The 17,415-nt window shown below is 34.9% G+C and overlaps 1 protein-coding gene across 2 annotated transcripts in view; it reads left to right on the top strand.

Moving 5' to 3' along the window:
- The window catches only part of FSTL5 (follistatin like 5), a 782,217-nt gene that overhangs the window by 117,728 nt on the left and 647,074 nt on the right, over positions 1–17,415 (top strand). The window contains exon 3 of one of the 2 annotated variants that reach the window (XM_079154219.1): positions 2,170–2,200. In XM_079154219.1, coding sequence (XP_079010345.1) covers positions 2,170–2,200 — 31 coding nt within the window. Of the gene's footprint in view, positions 1–2,166; positions 2,201–17,415 lie in introns of both variants that reach the window. The other variant, XM_079154218.1, reaches the window with a different exon arrangement.

Raw genomic sequence — 17,415 nt, 5'->3', positions numbered from 1 at the left:
AGGAAGGAAAGTTTTTCTTCTTTGATCTTCTTCCTCAACTTAGAGATAATTCTGTCCTTTTAGCATCTCAGATTCTTGGACTCAACCTTGTCTTCTGTCCCTCACCCACATGTTTAGAACTTGCCAGTTCTAACTGGGTGTTCCAAATCCACTGCTACCATACTGTTCTCTGTCATTGTCACTGTTCACCTGCATTGCTGCAGTGCTCTCTTTATTCCTTCCACCCTTGATTTTGTCCCTGCCCTTTTGAACTACTTTCAATAGTCACTCAGAATGATTTAAAAATTTTTTTTTATTTGTAGAGGGACACAATACCTTTATTTTATTTATTTTTTACATGCTGCTGCAGCTCAAACCTAGTGCCTCACATGTCTTAGGTAAATGCTCTACCACTGAGATACAATCCTAGCCCCCAGAATGATTTTTTTTTTTAAGAAAATGTGATTCAGATAAAATTGCTACCTTGAAAAGACATGTTCAGTGTCTTCTCAGCTTTCTCAGATTAAAATTGAAAATCCCAATTAATGCACAAATGCTAGTTGATCTGGCCCCTATGACTTCCCTGATTGTGTTTTCTACTAAAATCCCTTTACTCAACCCAGTACAAACTAGCATCCTGGATATTTTCCACAATAAGAACTCTTGAATCTCAGTACATTTGCAATTGTATTTCTCTGTTAGAATGTTTTCACCATGTATATGCTTGTATAATAGGTTCATCTCTCTTTGAATTTTATTCAGAAATCAATTAATCTTTGCAGTAATAACTTATTTTTGCATAAATAAATCATTTATCTTATGTTTAATTGCAGTCACTCCATGCCAACACTGTCACTTTCTATGGAGTTATCTCTTTCTGAACAGAATTTACACCATCTATACAACATGTTCCATGACAGTCTAATTACTTTTTTCTGTTTTCTTCGTTCCTTAAATCTTCATCACCAAGAATATTGCCTAGTATATTTAGAAAGTGATCTATGCATATTTGGGGAAAAAGTGGATGAATGAAAGACTAATTGAATGAATGAACATCAAAGAGAAAGTGAGAAGGAGAGAGAGAAAATATATTCATTAACAAATGTCCCTGTGGAAAATCTAAGCTTGCTAATCCTTTAATTATTAATTAATAGTGTATTTAAAATATTTTACATTTAAACTTTAAGTGACCAACAGACACTAAATTAAAAATAAATTAGTACTAGAAAAATCAATTAACTGATAAAAATAGAACAGGTAAGTATGTTAGCATGAGAGAATGCAAAGTCTCGAAGTCTAACAGAACCATGGCATTAGATTAACTGATTCAATAAATATATATTTAATAATATGTATTTTTATTCTCAAGTTCTGAATCTGGGATTGTTTGCAACAAAATACATTTTTTTTAATGTTACCAAAATTTATTGGCATTTATGCTACCCTGCATTTCAGCATACAGGAATTTTTTCATTTCGTTTTTGAAGTATATTTGGAATAATTTTCAGCGTGAGGCCCTGGAACTTTTAGACAGAGTAAATTGTTCTTGAATCTTAATCAAGAAGTTAGAAAGTGCATAATATCTACTTTAAACTTGAAAGCAAGCTAATTCTTTTGGGGTTGCCTGGTAACTAATAAGGAATATGTCAAATTGAGAGACAGGTCTGACTGGAGCAGCCTTTGAATAAATAATAGAATTGTTGTCAGTTTTAATCTTAAAGAAGTGAGACAGGGTCCAATTCTAAGTTAAATTGAAGACAGTACTTTTTGTCATTTTAGTGGAATTTGTCAATATGTTTGCCATTAAACTTTTTTACTTTTACCAACAATTTATGATTAATATAGAGCTGTTGGAAGCAAATTCTGAAGACATAATTCATTATATGGTGAAATTAAATGATATCTAAAGCTTTTGAGGGACATTTATTATATATTACTCATTTATTTATTTATAAATGCATATGCATATAGCATATAGGTTTCTTAGAGAAATGTATCTCCACTAATAATTATTATTACTGCAATAAAAGATTTCAAGAAGGAAATTTTAAAGTGAGAATTGTATTATAGCGTTTCCTGGGTATAAATAAATAAACATTTTGATTAGTCTTTACAATGATACTTTTTATCAAACTGTTGACCACATACTTATTTAAAGATTTTGAACTACTTCTGTTTTAATTCCAGCAGGAAAAAAGTCAAGAAAGTTCAAGAATCAAAGGTAAGGAATGAATATTTAAAAATAATAATAATATAAATTCATAAAATAAAGAAAAGATGACATGCTACTTAGAAAGTAAGATAAATATGAAAAATAAATGATAATTCTAAATTTTCAATGTGATTTTAAAGTCCTTTGAGTCATTGAGGAATTTTCCAGGGTCAAAGGGAATTCTTTATCACAACTTTTTTTTTTTCTTCACATATTGCCCTTGACCACTTTAGCACAATTTTCTGTTTATTCCCTCTGTGGTCTAGTGAAATTCCTCCATCAAGCACTGTCACTATGAGTTTGTATTATTATATCTATGAAATAGGAGATGGAATTTTTGGGGAAAATATATCTCAGAGAACTCATTATTTAGTCACTGTCATTTTATTCTATTTGTTTATTTGGATGCTTGAAATATTTATATATCAAAAGTCAGCTATAATGCTTAATATGAAATAGTGAACTCTAGTAAGTCACAAAAAGACACTTTTACCTATAAATACATTGTTAATTTTGAAGTTCACTCATTGATATCATTAATCGCTCATAGTTTTTAAACAAAATTATTCCATCAGTTTGTTCTCTTACTGCTCATAATGATGGGACTTCACAGATTTTGGAGGGTTTATGTCTCTGGCCTCTCCATTCATATGCTGGTCTTTATTCTGCACTGTGGACTTCCTTGCTTCCCTTCCCTTCCCAAAGGAATCTGGAACCCAAGAATGCCTCTTGAGTGAAAACGCAATTGTGCTGGTTTCCTCCCTTGCTTCTTGAAAAGGAAGAAGTGTTAATTTTTGTTTCAGAATTCTAAAAATATTAAAATATAATACTCATGCAGAAATTACTAAGCTCAGGTGCGCACCTGAAATGGTGAAAGGGAAGTTATATTCTGAGCATCTCTAGATAGGCGATACTGCCTTGCTTACTTTTAACAAGTCTAAATACACAGCTACCTAGAAATTTTTCAATAACTCCTTTACTCCCATTATGTTATTTTTCTGAGTTTGTATATCCTTGTGTATCTATATTACCAAAGAAGAAAAAAAGTCATGCATTTTCAAAAATTTTGTGAGATATGTTTTATTCAAATGAATTATGTCAAACTTCCCTTCTAGGGATTACCAAACTATTTGTGTTCATTTTCAGCAAACTAAAATACAGCTTTTTATTTTACATGTGAAATTATCATACATATTTATTCCCCAAACACTCATATCAGCTCAAACTTGTATACTTTTATGTTATGAAGGGGAATTTCTACTCCAAGTTTTGTTGTGTGATCTGCATTTAAATTATATATACATATTAAACATACTGTGCACATCTTCCTTCTCATGAATGGTCCCAGTGTTTCAGGTTAATCTTAAATCATATTTGTAACTTTGGTTTCATAGAAATAAATTTAGTATAGCTTTCTTTTTATGCTTTAATGCCTTGGGATATGTAAATCATATCATCTAAAGTAATAGAAATTATTTTTTCAAACTACTATCTAGAAACATGTTTTATTTTACAATGTAATACAATGGTTACATCTGGACTTTTTGCTTATGTCTACTTAAGCTCTACTTTTTTTGGGGTACACCTTGAAAGGATATCTTACTAGAAAATATGTTTTAAAAATCAACATGGAATGAAAAATTATAAAAAACAGTTTGAGCCATGAAAACAGTAATGTATTGATAGATGAAAAAATTCTAAATTGAATATTTTTTATTTATTAGAAACTATTGAAATGTGAACTGTGTTTTCATGTGATGTTATTATCCATTTTCAACTATTTATCCTCTGGACTTCCGATTAATTAATAATCTCATGTATCAGAATCAAGGTATTACATAGTCAGAAATGTATCCAATGGATGTTTTTAATCTTCTAATTTCCTGCATTCTGGGTCTATTTCTGCTTATGACAACAATCCCATCTTAACGATTCAGTGACCTGAAATTACATTAAGGTACAAAGCACTCCCATGAAAACTGATCTCTCTTTTCTTCATGTACATAAATATTGAAATGCCTGGAAATATTAAGCTCTGCCTCTAACTGGTTGACATCTGAAATTTGCACATGCTCTTGAAATACTCTACAAATCCCTACTTTTTACATATTCTAAAGTTTTATTTACATGAAATTTAACTGACAAAATACACTGACATTGGTTGCTCAGTAGATTTTAGTGTCTAGGTGTTAAATGAGTGAAAACCACATCTCTATGTAGTATGCAGTGTGGGTTATATTGCTACAGACTTGAACGGGGCAATAATCCAGGAAGCTATATTTAATCCTATTATTCAGTGATAGTACAGATCCAACATGTTACAATATCATACATTGTGTAGACCATAAGTTAATAATTTAAAAACTATTACTAGGAAATAGTGCCATTTGAGAAATATTAATAAAATAGGAAGCCTATATTAGCACCTACCAATATTTCTGAGAAAAATACATAAACTTGTGTTTGGTTTATTAATTCATATTTAAGAGCATCTATCCAGAGTTATCAGTGATGAAACAAGAAGATTTGATAAAGATTTAGATAATTGTTGTTTTACAAATAAGTCAAAATTGCCATCAACTTTGTAAAGTTTAAAACTTCCCAATAGCTTAAAATATCTTTTGGAATCAGTAGTTTTAAAGTTTCTTGGTTTAAAATATCTGTTGGGTCATGTATAACTAATTAGAACAATAAAAAAAAATCTGTTGGGATCAACTTTCCCTGCTTCTCTGTACAATGAGCACTGTAAGTTCTTCCCATTCAAATTCAATACAAATGAAGTGTGTTTCCCATTACATCTGGGTTATTCTAAGACTCTACAATTAAAAGACATTGAACATTAAAGTCATTTCCCTAATAGCCACATCCATGTTATACCTTTAATACTCATATTCTGTTAAATGCCTAATAGATGTCAGATACCATGTTGAACTATTTATGTGCATTGACTCAATTATAAATTTAGTATTCACACATACTAATATACTGAGGAATCACATCCAAAGTAATTCAGAATAATATTATAATCTTATTCTATTTTGAAATTGGTCACCTTATATTTAACCAATTACTTATTATACATCAGGAAAATTTGTTGTCCTTTTAGTAGGAATGCGAAGAATGCATTTTTATATATTCATAGATTCTGCAGACATGAATTTTGTATTTTTGTGTAACTCTCCTTTAATTACATGGCTACAATATTGTCCCTTTTGCCAATTTATATAGTTACTGTTTAGTGATTTTTAACTTTAAGGAAAAAAAGGCAAGAATAAATGCAGCACACCTGTGTTCTATGGGAAATATCTATGTTTTGTGCCAGCTTTATTCACTAAATAATTGTGATCTTTGACAAGTAACAACTCCAGATACACTTCATTTTATTGTAAATATTAGCATAACACTCCATGATATCAAAGCTCCTTCAAATATCTGAAATTCTGAGGGTTTTAATTCTATAAAAGCATTGGACAATGCTATTATTGAAAGTTATTCTTCAAAACTCTTTAATTATTGCTCAAAGTAATTGGTTACATTACTTTAATTAATGTTTTTGTGTTTTTGAAATAAAATATACCAGTGGCATCAGTCACACCTAAAATGGAGATTATTAAAATTACCTGAAATGCAGTCAGTATATTTTGAACACCTTATAATAGCATATGTTATAGTATCAGGTTCTTGGGTTTTCAGACTAGAAAGTTGTTTGCTGATAATAAAATTATTTGCAGGACTTACCAAAATTGTGGATTTCATATATCATAATCGATACTATAATTCTCAGGAAGCTCAGGTACTTAAATGATAACAAAACCTACTACTAGAAAATGTCAACCAAGGAATTCATAGTTTCTTTACTCGTTTTTAGTCAACAATAATTTTGGGTAAACTCTGGATGGTTGTAATTATGGAAGATAATAATTTACATAATTGGTTATATACTTTTTGTGCCATAACAATTGTATTATATAGAAACAATTATATTTTTCCAGATTCCCACTCCAGTATGCCTATGCAAATGAAGGATGAAAAGATGATCAATCCTGCTTGGTCAGTTTTATGTAAATGAAGGCTAGGACCATTCCTGTTTTTGATTGGTTCCTATTTACATATGACTGTTGGTTGTACTTCATTGGTCCAATCTGAGCAGCAATATTAAACTTTCTAAGGACTGTTTCCCTGTCCATTGAAAGAGGAACATGCTTCAGCAAGAGCCACTAAACTCAGTTTGTGATAGTTCCAGGAACACAGAAGGTTTATGTGGCCCCACAATTAGCAAATGACTATCAGGTTTCATTCTGAATTTTAGGAGCAGTAATACACTTAAAAACTTTTCAGGAGATTCAGTTTTTCTTAAAGTTCACAGTAATATATAACTCCATAAAAGAAAAATAAATTAGTTGAAATATATTCACTATCAATAATCTAAACAATGCTCCCTAATGCCTCATTAAATTAATTTTAAGAGGTATCGATTTCAATAATTTTTTTCATTTTCTGTAGGAATTAGGTAATAGTCTTCTCCTTTTAAAAATGCAACAAAACAAATTGTTGCAATTTTAAATGCTCTCGATGAATGGTCTTGTGTCACAACAAACAGGAAGACAAACATCCTTCTCTATCTAAATGATTCTGTTATCATCAAGCACAAAGGTTTCCTAAATTAAAAGATCATGTTCCTCATTTATGCCAAGAAGGGCTCAATTTACATTATGCCAAACACATCATTTTCCCCCATTCTGCATACATTCTTTAGTTTTCCACTAGCTTTCAATAAATCATTTCATCTGGTGGGTAATTTATTTTAGTTTCCGAATGATTTATTGTGCAGGTTACTTGCACAGTGCTATATAAAAGATAACAGGATATAATTGAGGTTTGGTGATGTTGGGGGAAATAACCTAGAATAATTGAATTTACATTTTTTAAAATAGATAATTTAATGCCACATATGATAAAATTTTTGAATAGTATAAAGTGGCTTAACAAAGTTTGTTTTTTTTCATTTTTTAAATTGTAAACAAATGGGATACATGTTGTTTCTCTGTTTGTACATGGTGTAAAGGCATACCATTTGTGTAATCATAAATTTACGTAGGGTAATGTTGTTTGATTCATTCTGTTATTTTTTCCCTTCCCCCACCCCTCCCACCCCTCTTTTCCCTCCATACAGTCCTTCCTTCCTCCATTCTTGCCCCCCTCCCTAACCCTAACTCTAACCCTAACACTAACCCTTCCCTCCCCCCATTGTGTGTCCTCATCCACTTATTAGCGATATCATTCGACCTTTGGTTTTTTGAGATTGGCTTATCTCACTTAGCATGATATTCTCCAATATCATCCATTTGTCTGCAAATGCCATAATTTTATCATTCTTTATGGCTGAGTAATATTTCATTGTGTATATATATATATATATATATATATATATATATATATATATATATACAGCACAGTTTCTTTACCATTCATCAATTGAAGGACATCTAGGTTGGTTCCACAATCTGGCTATTGTGAATTGAGCAGCTATGAACATTGATGTGGCTATATCCCTGTGGTATGCTGATTTTAAGTCCTTTGGGTATAGGCCAAGGAGTGGGATAGCTAGGTCAAATGGTGGTTCCATTCCAAGATTTCTAAGGAATCTCCACACTGCTTTCCAGAGTGGCTGCACTAATTTGCAGCCCCACCAGCAATGTATGAGTGTACCTTTTTCCCCACATCCTCCCCAACACCTATTGTTGCTTGTATTCTTGATAATTGTCATTCTAATTGGGGTGAGATGGAATCTTAGGGTGGTTTTGATTTGCATTTCTCTTATTACTAAGATGGTGAACATTTTTCCATATGTTTGTTGATTGCTTGTAGATGATCTTCAGTGAAGTGTCTGTTCATTTCCTTAGCCCATTTGTTGATTGGATTATTTGCCTTCTTGGTGTAGAGTTTTTTGAGCTCTTTATAGATTCTGGAGATTAGTGCTCTATCTGAAGTATGATTGGCAAAGATTTTCTCCCACTCTGTAGCTCTTTCTTTGCATTGCTGATACTTTCCTTTGCTGAGAGAAAGCTTTTTATTTTGAATCTATCCCAGTTATTGATTCTTGCTTTTATTTCTTGTGCTATGGGAGTCCTGTTTAGGAAGTCTGGTCCTAAGCCGACATGTTGAAGATCTGGACCTACATTTTCTTCTATAATTTTCAGGGTCTCTGGTCTGATTCCAAGGTCCTTAATCCATTTTGAGTTTAGTTTCGTGCATGGTGAGAGATATGGGTTTAGTTTCATTCTGTTGCATATGGATTTCCAGTTTTCCCAGCACCATTTGTTGAAGAGGCTATCTTTTCTCCATTGCATATTTTTGGCCCCTTTGTCTAGTATGAGAAAATTGTATTTATTTGGGTTTGTGTCCATGTCCTCTATTCTGTACCATTGATCTACCTTTCTATTTTGGTACCAATACCATGCCGTTTTTGTTACTATTGCTTTGTAGTAGAGTTGAAGATCTGGTATTGCAATACCCCCTGTTTCACTCTTCCTACTAAGGATTGCTTTAGCTATTCTGGGTTTCTTATTCTTCCAGATGAATTTCATAATTGCTTGCTCTATTTCTGTAAGGTACGTCATTGGGATTTTAATTGGAATTGCATTGAATCTGTATAGCAATTTTGGTAGTATGGCCATTTTGACAATATTAATTCTTCCTATCCAAGAACATGGGAGATCTTTCCATCTTCTAAGGTTTTCTTTAATTTCTTTCTTTAGTGTACTGTAGTTCTCATTGTAGAGGTCTTTCACCTCTTTTGTGAGAATGATTTCCAAGTATTTTATTTTTTTTGAGGCTATTTTGAATGGGGTAGTTTTTGTGATTATTCTTTCCCAAGATTCATCACTTATGTATAAAAGTGCATTAGATTTATGTGCATTGATCTTATATCCCGCTACTTTACTGAATTCACTTATGAGTTCTAAAAGTTTTCTAGTGGAATTTCCTGGTTCCTCTAAGTATATAATCATATCATCAGCAAATAGGGATAGTTTGAGTTCTTCTTTTCCTATTCGTATCCCTTTAATTACTTTGGTCTGTCTAATTGCTCTGGCTAGAGTTTCAAGGACAATATTGAATAGAAGTGGTGAAAGAGGGCATCCCTGCCTTGTTCCAGTTGTTAGGGGGAATGCTTTCATTTTTTCACCATTTAGAATGATATTAGCCATGGGCTTAGCATAGATGGCCTTTACAATGTTAAGGAATGATCCCACTCTCCCTATTTTTTCTAGTGTTTGGAGCATGAAGGGATGCTGTATTTTATCAAATGCTTTTTCTTCATCGATTGAAATAATCATGTGATTCTTGACTTTAAGTTTATTGATATGGTGAATTACATTTATTGATTTCCTGATGTTGAACCAACCTTGCATTCCTGGGATGAAACCCACTTGATCATGGTCCACTATCTTTTCAATATGTTTTTGTATGCGATTTGCTAAAATTTTGTTGAGAATTTTTGCGTTGATGTTCATTAAGGATATTGGTCTGAAATTTTCTTTCCTCGATGTGTCTCTGTCTGGTTAAGGTATTAGGGTGATATTGGCTTCATAGAATTAGTTTGGGAGGGTTCCCTCCTCTTCTATTTCATGGAATACTTTGAGAAGTATTGGAATGAGCTCTTCTTTAAAGGTTTTGTAGAACTTGGCTGAGAACCCATCTGGCCCCGGACTTTTCTTTGTTGGTAGGCTTTTGATGACCTCTTCTATTTCATTACTTGAAATTGGTCTATTTAAATTGTGTATGTCCTCCTCGTTCAGTTTAGGCAATTCATATGTCTCTAGAAACCTGTCGATGTCTTCAAAATTTTCTATTTTGTTGGAGTACAGATTTTCAAAATAGCTTCTAATTATGTTTTGTATTTCAGTCCTGTCTATTGTGATATTTCCTTGTTCATTCCGAATTTTAGTGATTTGGGTTTTCTCTCGTCTTCTCTTTGTTAGTGTGGCGAAAGGTTTATCAATTTTGTTTATTTTTTGGAAGAACCAACTATTTATTTTGTCAATTTTTTGTAGTGTTTCTTTTGTTTCAATTTTGTTGATTTCAGCTCTGAGTTTAACTATTTCCTGTCTTCTACTACTTTTGGTGCTGGTCTGTTCTTCTTTTTCTAGGGCTTTGAGCTGTAGTGTTAGGTCGTTTATTTGTGGAGTTTTACTTCTTTTATTAAATGCACGCCATGAAATAAATTTCCCTCTAACTACTCCGTTCATAGTGTCCCAGAGATTTTGATATGATGTTTCTTTGTTCTCATTTACCTCTAAGAATTTTTAAATTTCCTTCCTAATATCTTCTGTTATCCATTCATCATATAATAGCATATGGTTTAATCTCCAGGTGTTGAAATAGTTTCTGTTTTACTCTTTCATTTATTTCTAACTTCAATCCATTATGACCTGATAGAATACAAGGTAGTGTATCTATCCTCTTGTATTTGCTAACATTAGCTTTGTGGCATAATATATGGTCTATTTTAGAGAAGGATCCTTGTGCTGCTAAGAAGAAAGTGTATTCGCTCTTGGTTGGATGGTATATTCTATAAATATCCGTTAAGTCTAAACTATTGATTGTGTTATTGAGATCTATGGTTTCTTTGTTCAATTTTTGTTTGGAAGACCTGTCCAGTGGTGAGAGAGGCATGTTAAAATCACCTAGTATTATTGTGTTATGGTCTATTTGGTTTCTGAAATTGAGAAGGAATTGTTTGACATACATGGATGAGCCACTGTTTGGGGCATAGATGTTTATGATTATTATATCTTGCTGATTTATGCTTCCCTTAAGCAGTATGAAATGTCCTTCTTTATCCCTTCTGACTAACTTTGGCTTGAAGTCCACATTATCGGAAATGACGATGGATACTCAGCTTTTTTGCTGAGTCCATGTGCATGGTATGTTTTTGCCCATCCTTTCACCTTTACTCTATGAGTATCTTTTTCTATGAGGTGAGTCTCTTGCAGGCAACATATTGTTGGATCTTTCTTTTTAATCCAATCTGCCAGTCTATGTCTTTTGATTGATGAATTCAGGCCATTAACATTCAGGGTTATTATTGAGATATGGTTTGGTTTCCTGGTCATTTGGTTCATTTTTTAAATTTTATTTATTTATTTATTTATTTGAGAGGACTTGGTTCCTCCTTTATTTGACAATTCCTTTAGGATAATTCCTCCCTTTGCTGATTTGCTTCTTTGTTTTTCATCTCTTCCTCATGGAATATTTTGCTGAGAATGTTCTGTAATGCTGGCTTTCTTTTTGTAAATTCTTTTAGCTTTTGTTTATCATGGAAGGATTTTATTTCATCGTCAAATTTGAAGATAAGTTTTGCTGGGTATAAGATTCTTGGTTGGCATCCATTTTCTTTCAGGGCTTGAAAAATGTTGTTCCAGGCCCTTCTAGCTTTTAGGGTCTGGATTGAAAAATCTGCTGATATTCGTATTGGTTTCCCCCTGAATGTAATTTGGTTCTTTTCTCTCACATCCTTTAAAATTCTGTATTTATTTTGTATGTAAGGTATTTTCATTATATTGTGCCTTGGTGTGTGTCTGTTGTAATTTTGTGTATTTGGAGTCCTATAAGCCTCTTGAACTTGATTTTCCATTTCATCAGATTTGGGAAATTTTCTGATGTTATTTCATTGAATAGATTGTTCATTCCTTTGGTTTGTTTCTCTAAGCCTTCCTCAATCCCAATAATTCTTAAATTTTGCCTTTTCATGATATCCCATAGTTCTTGGACATTCTGTTCATGATTTCTTACCATCTTCTCTGTTTGTTCAACTTTGATTTCAAGGTTAAATATTTTGTCTTCAATGTCTGAGGTTCTGTCTTCCAGGTGTTCTATCCTATTGGATATGCTTTCTATGGAGTTCTTTTTTTTTTTTTTTAAATTTCAAAAGATATAGTTTACTTTTAAAAAGGTAAGGAGTCAATGAAAAAGAGAACAGAGAGCAAAAGAGTAACATAGTTACCATATTTGCAAAGCAAATTTAGTACTGAGCCTCCTAGCATGCAAGGGAAAAAGGCTAAGGACACTGGGCTATTTAGTTGTCATATCTGAAGTCCTTAGGGTAACATAAGTTTGGCTAGATAGACATGTTTCCCTCTTTGTGTTAAATTTGAGAACAACTGATTGTGTGGTTACTTAGAAAAAGGTCACTGAGTAAGAGGATTGTCAGTGTGTCTAATTACAGCTTAGCAAAGGGTTTGGAAATGTTCTTCAGAAAGCACTTCTTGTGTTAGTGCTCCATGAAAGGCAAGCGTGAAGTTTTAAGTTGAACTGGCAAAGACATCTCTGCTGGAGTTCTTAATTTGGTTTATTGTTTCCTTCATGTCAAGGATTTCTGTTTGTTTTTTTTTTCAATATCTCTAACTCTTTATTGAAATGATCTTTTGCTTCCTGTATTTGCTCTTTTAACTGTCGATTGGTGCGATCATTCAATGCCTGCATTTGCTCTTTCATCTCATCGTTTGCTTCCCTGATCATTTTAATTATGTACATTCTGAACTCCTTTTCTGTCATTTCTTCTGTCATGCTGTCATTGGGTTTTATTGATGTAACATCTAGATTTGTTTGTGGCATATTCTTCCCTTGTTTTCTCATGTTTTTCAGGTATCAGTGGACCGCTCAGATATTGCAGATTTCCTCTATTGACTTATAATGTCCCTGAAGATTTCTAGTATATCCCTTCTTAACCTTCAGTAGGCTGAAGTCTTGGAGGAAGTTGATAATGTGGTGCTCCACAAGGAAGCTACCTCTCTAGGGGTAGTGGCCTTCAGGTGGGGTATATTCCCTGCTAGTGGGCAGAGGTGTCTCCACTTGTTGAACAATGGTCATCCAAAGGGGAACTAGGCTGCGGGCTGAGGCAAGGCCTGTTTGGGCCTGTGTCTCTGGTTTTACCATCCTTGTGGGAAAACCTCACCCGACAGGGAAGACTCACCCAGTGGGGAGGTCTCACTGGTCAGTTCTCCTCCTAGAGGTTCCCCTCAATCTACAACTACTGCCTGGTCTGGGCTGCCTTCCTCTGCAATGTTCCCAGGGGCCCAGACCTAACTCCTGGGCCTGGGAGCCTCACCCTTTGCAGATGAGTCTCCTTAGGCTGCCTCTCCTCAGAGAATCTGACCACAGTCCTGGAACCTTCCCTCCGCCCCCTAAGCGTGTCTCTGTGCGGCTCTTCCACCAAGAAGCCTCCTAGGTCCTGGGACCCTTCTCTGCACCTAATCACCTGGCTATGCGGCCCCTCCTCTGAGCAGCCACCTGGGGCCCCGTACAATCGCTCCGAGTCCCAGAGACCCAACGCACACCTCTTCCTCCAGACAGCCGCCCGGTGTTCCGGTGCGGTCACTAGGAGTCCAAGCAACTCACTGCATGCCTCCTCCTCCTGCCAACTGCCAGTAGTCCTGGGCAGTCACTCCAAGTCCAAGTGACCTGCCCCTTTCCTCCTCCTCCTCCAGGTAGCCCCCCGGGTGTTCAGGAGCGGACACTGTGAGTCGCTCTGAGTCGCTCTTAGTCCATGTGACCTGCTGCACGCCTCCTCTGGGCAGCCGCCTGGAGCTCTGGTGCGGCCACTAAAGACCAAGTGACCCACCGTGCTCCTCCTCCAGGCAGCCCCCCCGGTGTTCAGGAGCGGTGAAGTCCAAACAACTTTGAGTCCAAACGACTCACCACTCGCCTCCTCCTCTGAGCAGCTGCCTGGAGCTCCAATGCAGTCACTGCGAGTCCAAGCGACCCACCGTGCTCCTCCTCCTCCTCCTCCTCCTCCTCCTCCTCCTCCTCCTCTGGGCAGGCCCCGGTGTTCAGGAACGGTCGCTGTGAGTCCAAACAGCTCGCCACGCAGCTCCTCCGGCAACCGTCCATAGCTCTGGTATAGTCACTCCGAATCCAAGTGGCCACGCTCCTCCTCCTCTTCAGGGCAGGCCCTGGTGTTCAGGAGTGGTTGCTCTGAGTCCAAAGAGCTCGCCAAGTAGCTCTTCCTCTGGCAACCACCTGTAGCTCTGGTGCAGTTGCTCTAAGTCCAAGCGCCTCGCCACGCTGCTCCTCCTCCTCCTTCTCCTCCTCCTCCTCCTCCTCCTCCTCCTCCTCCTCCGGGTAGGCCCCGGTGTTCAGGGGTGGTTGCTCTGAGTCCAAACAGCTCTCCTCGCAGCCCCTCCTCTGGGCAGCTGCCTGGAGCCCCAGTGGTTGCTCCGAGTCCCAGCCCTGTGCTGAGCAGCCTCCTCTATGATGCTCCCAGTTGTCTGAGTTCACTGCTCCAGCAGGGGGAGGGGTTCTCGCCAAGCAGCTCTACTTTACAATGTTCCCTGCGTTCCGGGATGACCACCCCATCCGGGACGCCTCCCCAACGGGAGAGACTCACCCGGCTGCTTTGAGTTGGTCCCAAGTCTCTCAATATCTCCTCTTTTGTATCCTGAGTCCTGGAGCAACATGAAATGCAGCCACCCTCTAGTCCGCCGTCTTGAAACCCCCAAGAAAGTTTTTTTTTTACATAACTTTTTTTCAGCTACAAACTAACATATTATTAATTTTTGTTTTAATCACCAAAACAAAACTTTCTTATAATAGTTTTTTAAAGATAAATGGATATACAGCAGAAGTTTTATTAAAAATTATAAAATGTCTCTTGATATATTTACTATTTCATTTCAAGAAATACCACTCTTGGTGAGATTATAAATTAATACAACCACCATGGAAATCAGTATGGAGGTTCCTTAAAAGATTAGGCATGGAACCACCATATGATCCAGCTATACCACTTTTCGGTATTTATCCTAATGAATTAATCATCATATTATGGTGATATGTGCATATCTATGTTTACAGCAGCACAAACACAATAGCCAAACTATGGAATGAGCCTAGGTGTTCATCAATGAATAAATGGATAAGAAAATATGGTTTATGTACATAATGAAATTTTGTTCAGACATAAAGAAAAATAAAATTATGTCATTTGCGGGAAAATGAATGGGAAGACAAACCACTATGTTAAATGAAATAAACTCCAAAGGTCAAAGCTTGTATGCTTTTTTTCGTATGTGGAAGATAGGAGAAAAGAAAAAGAAATTGTGGAGTTGGGGATCTCATGAAAAACAAAAGGAGAAAAGTAAAGGAACCAGAGGGTGGAAGATAGGAAGGGAGTGGAGAAGTGCTGGGGAGTGATATTGGCCAAATTATATTGTTATATTCTGAGCATGGATGAATATGTAGTAACAAATTCCATCATTATGTACAACTATAATGCATCAATGAAAATGTGAGAAAAATATAAATATTAAGTATGCATGATTACATCAATTGATCTGAGGAAAAAATCAAATAATATTAACTGAAATTTGTTGGATTACTTCATTTATTTATTTTGAAGTAATAACTTCACTTATGACAGCTAACTTTTATGAAAGAGCTGCTCTTAAAATGCTCAGATGACCTTTACTTTTTTTTATTTTTTTAACAAAAGTCCCTCTGAAAGGAAAAATGGATGTCTCACCAAAAAATGTACTCTTTTTCTAGAAGGTCACACCATAAAAGGCCCTTTTTCTTTTCTTTTCTTTCTTTTTTCATTTGCCAATGAAAAAAATTATGGTTTATCACATTTCCCTTTTTGTTTTTTGTTTTTAGGCTCTTTAACATGACTTTTTACTTTATTAAAGAAAGTATGTTTACTTGAGTATTTAGAATACAAATGTCTAGCTTTCCCCCCAAGAACTTTGCATATAATATCATCAATTTTAAGTATTTTTCAATGTTATTTGAAATTTTTTTAGAAATATGTAGAATAAATTTTAAATGAATAGTTTTGGAAATCTTTAAATAATACTTTATTCATTGGTTTCTCTGCTGTTAAGTCTACATATATTTCTTTGTCTAACATGATGCTTTAGGCAGTTTTACTTATGTCATTACCAAATAATTTCCTTTTAAAATACACTATACAATGTATTTCACAGCTTTAGTTCATTACATAAATAAATATTTTTTCAGTTTCATAGAATATATGTAAGTACTGATAATGTGCATACCATTCTACTAAAATTGGTATTTGGTAAAATGGGTGCATATAATGCTTAAGTATGAGACACTGGAAAAATGAGTAGAAATGTTGTTCAAATATGTACTGTGCTACTTTTAGTGTTGATTACATTTGCTTCATTAAGCATTTCCAATGTATTTAACCAACAATCCCTTTTTCCATCAACCACCTTTCAGAAAATAACTATTACCTTTCAAAGTATTAGAATAACAAGAACCACATAGTCTGAGCAGCACTTTTTTTTTAACAACACTTTTCAGAACATATCATTGTGTTTAGACTCTATATACTTAGATTCAATGATTTATCCTTCACTTAAGATCTCTTAATCATCTTTTATCCTCTATAATATAAATATGATCTATTACAGAGTACTGGTTTTAGTACTAAATGGAGTAAAACGTATTTTGAATACAAGGAAAGACTCTTGGCTCATGTGAGTTCTTATTTCCATATGTTTAGAAGTTTTTGTGATCATTTTTTAATATACAGTTATAACAGTGTCACGCTACATGGAAGACTGAGACAGATGTATAGGAATAACATTGAGAAGAACTAGGAAAAGCTAAGTGGTTTTCCAATTTAATAAGCTCCAAGCATTTTCTTCCACCCTCTGTAAATATTATTCCATTGATTCCTTAACACAAACAGCAATGACAAAGAACTACACAATGATCGTCGACTTGAATTTGCTTGATGCTTTAGTGCTTAGGCTCTAGATCCAGAGTACATTTCAATACTGAGTCAAATACTCCTTATCTATGTGACTAGTAGAAATTATTTGGTCCCAAATATATCATGTCTTCATCTGTAAAAAATGGATAAGAATAGTTCCTTCTCGGTAGGTTTAATTTGATAATTAAATAAAAAGCACTTTTTAATAACTGTGAAGATACTGAGATTTTATCCTCTTCACAAATTAACAAGTTAGCCTCACAGATTCAGGGATGCTGGCAGAAGAAATGAAACTCCTATGTCAGAGACAAAGAACAGTTTTTCACTCATAGCTGCAACACTAGCCAAAGTATCAGCATTTGTGCCAGTTCCACGGTGTGATGAGAAGAGGGCCAGATGATGCCTGCGTATGTGATAGTTCGCTTTATAGAAGGAAAACATTCACTCTCAAACCCAGCTTAAGAGACCAAGATATTAAATGGAC

Source organism: Sciurus vulgaris (assembly GCF_902686455.1).
Source record: "Sciurus vulgaris genome assembly, chromosome: 9".
Taxonomy (NCBI): domain Eukaryota; kingdom Metazoa; phylum Chordata; class Mammalia; order Rodentia; family Sciuridae; genus Sciurus; species Sciurus vulgaris.
The sequence above is the reverse complement of the archived record's forward strand: the minus strand, read 5'-3'. Positions and strand labels throughout refer to the sequence as shown.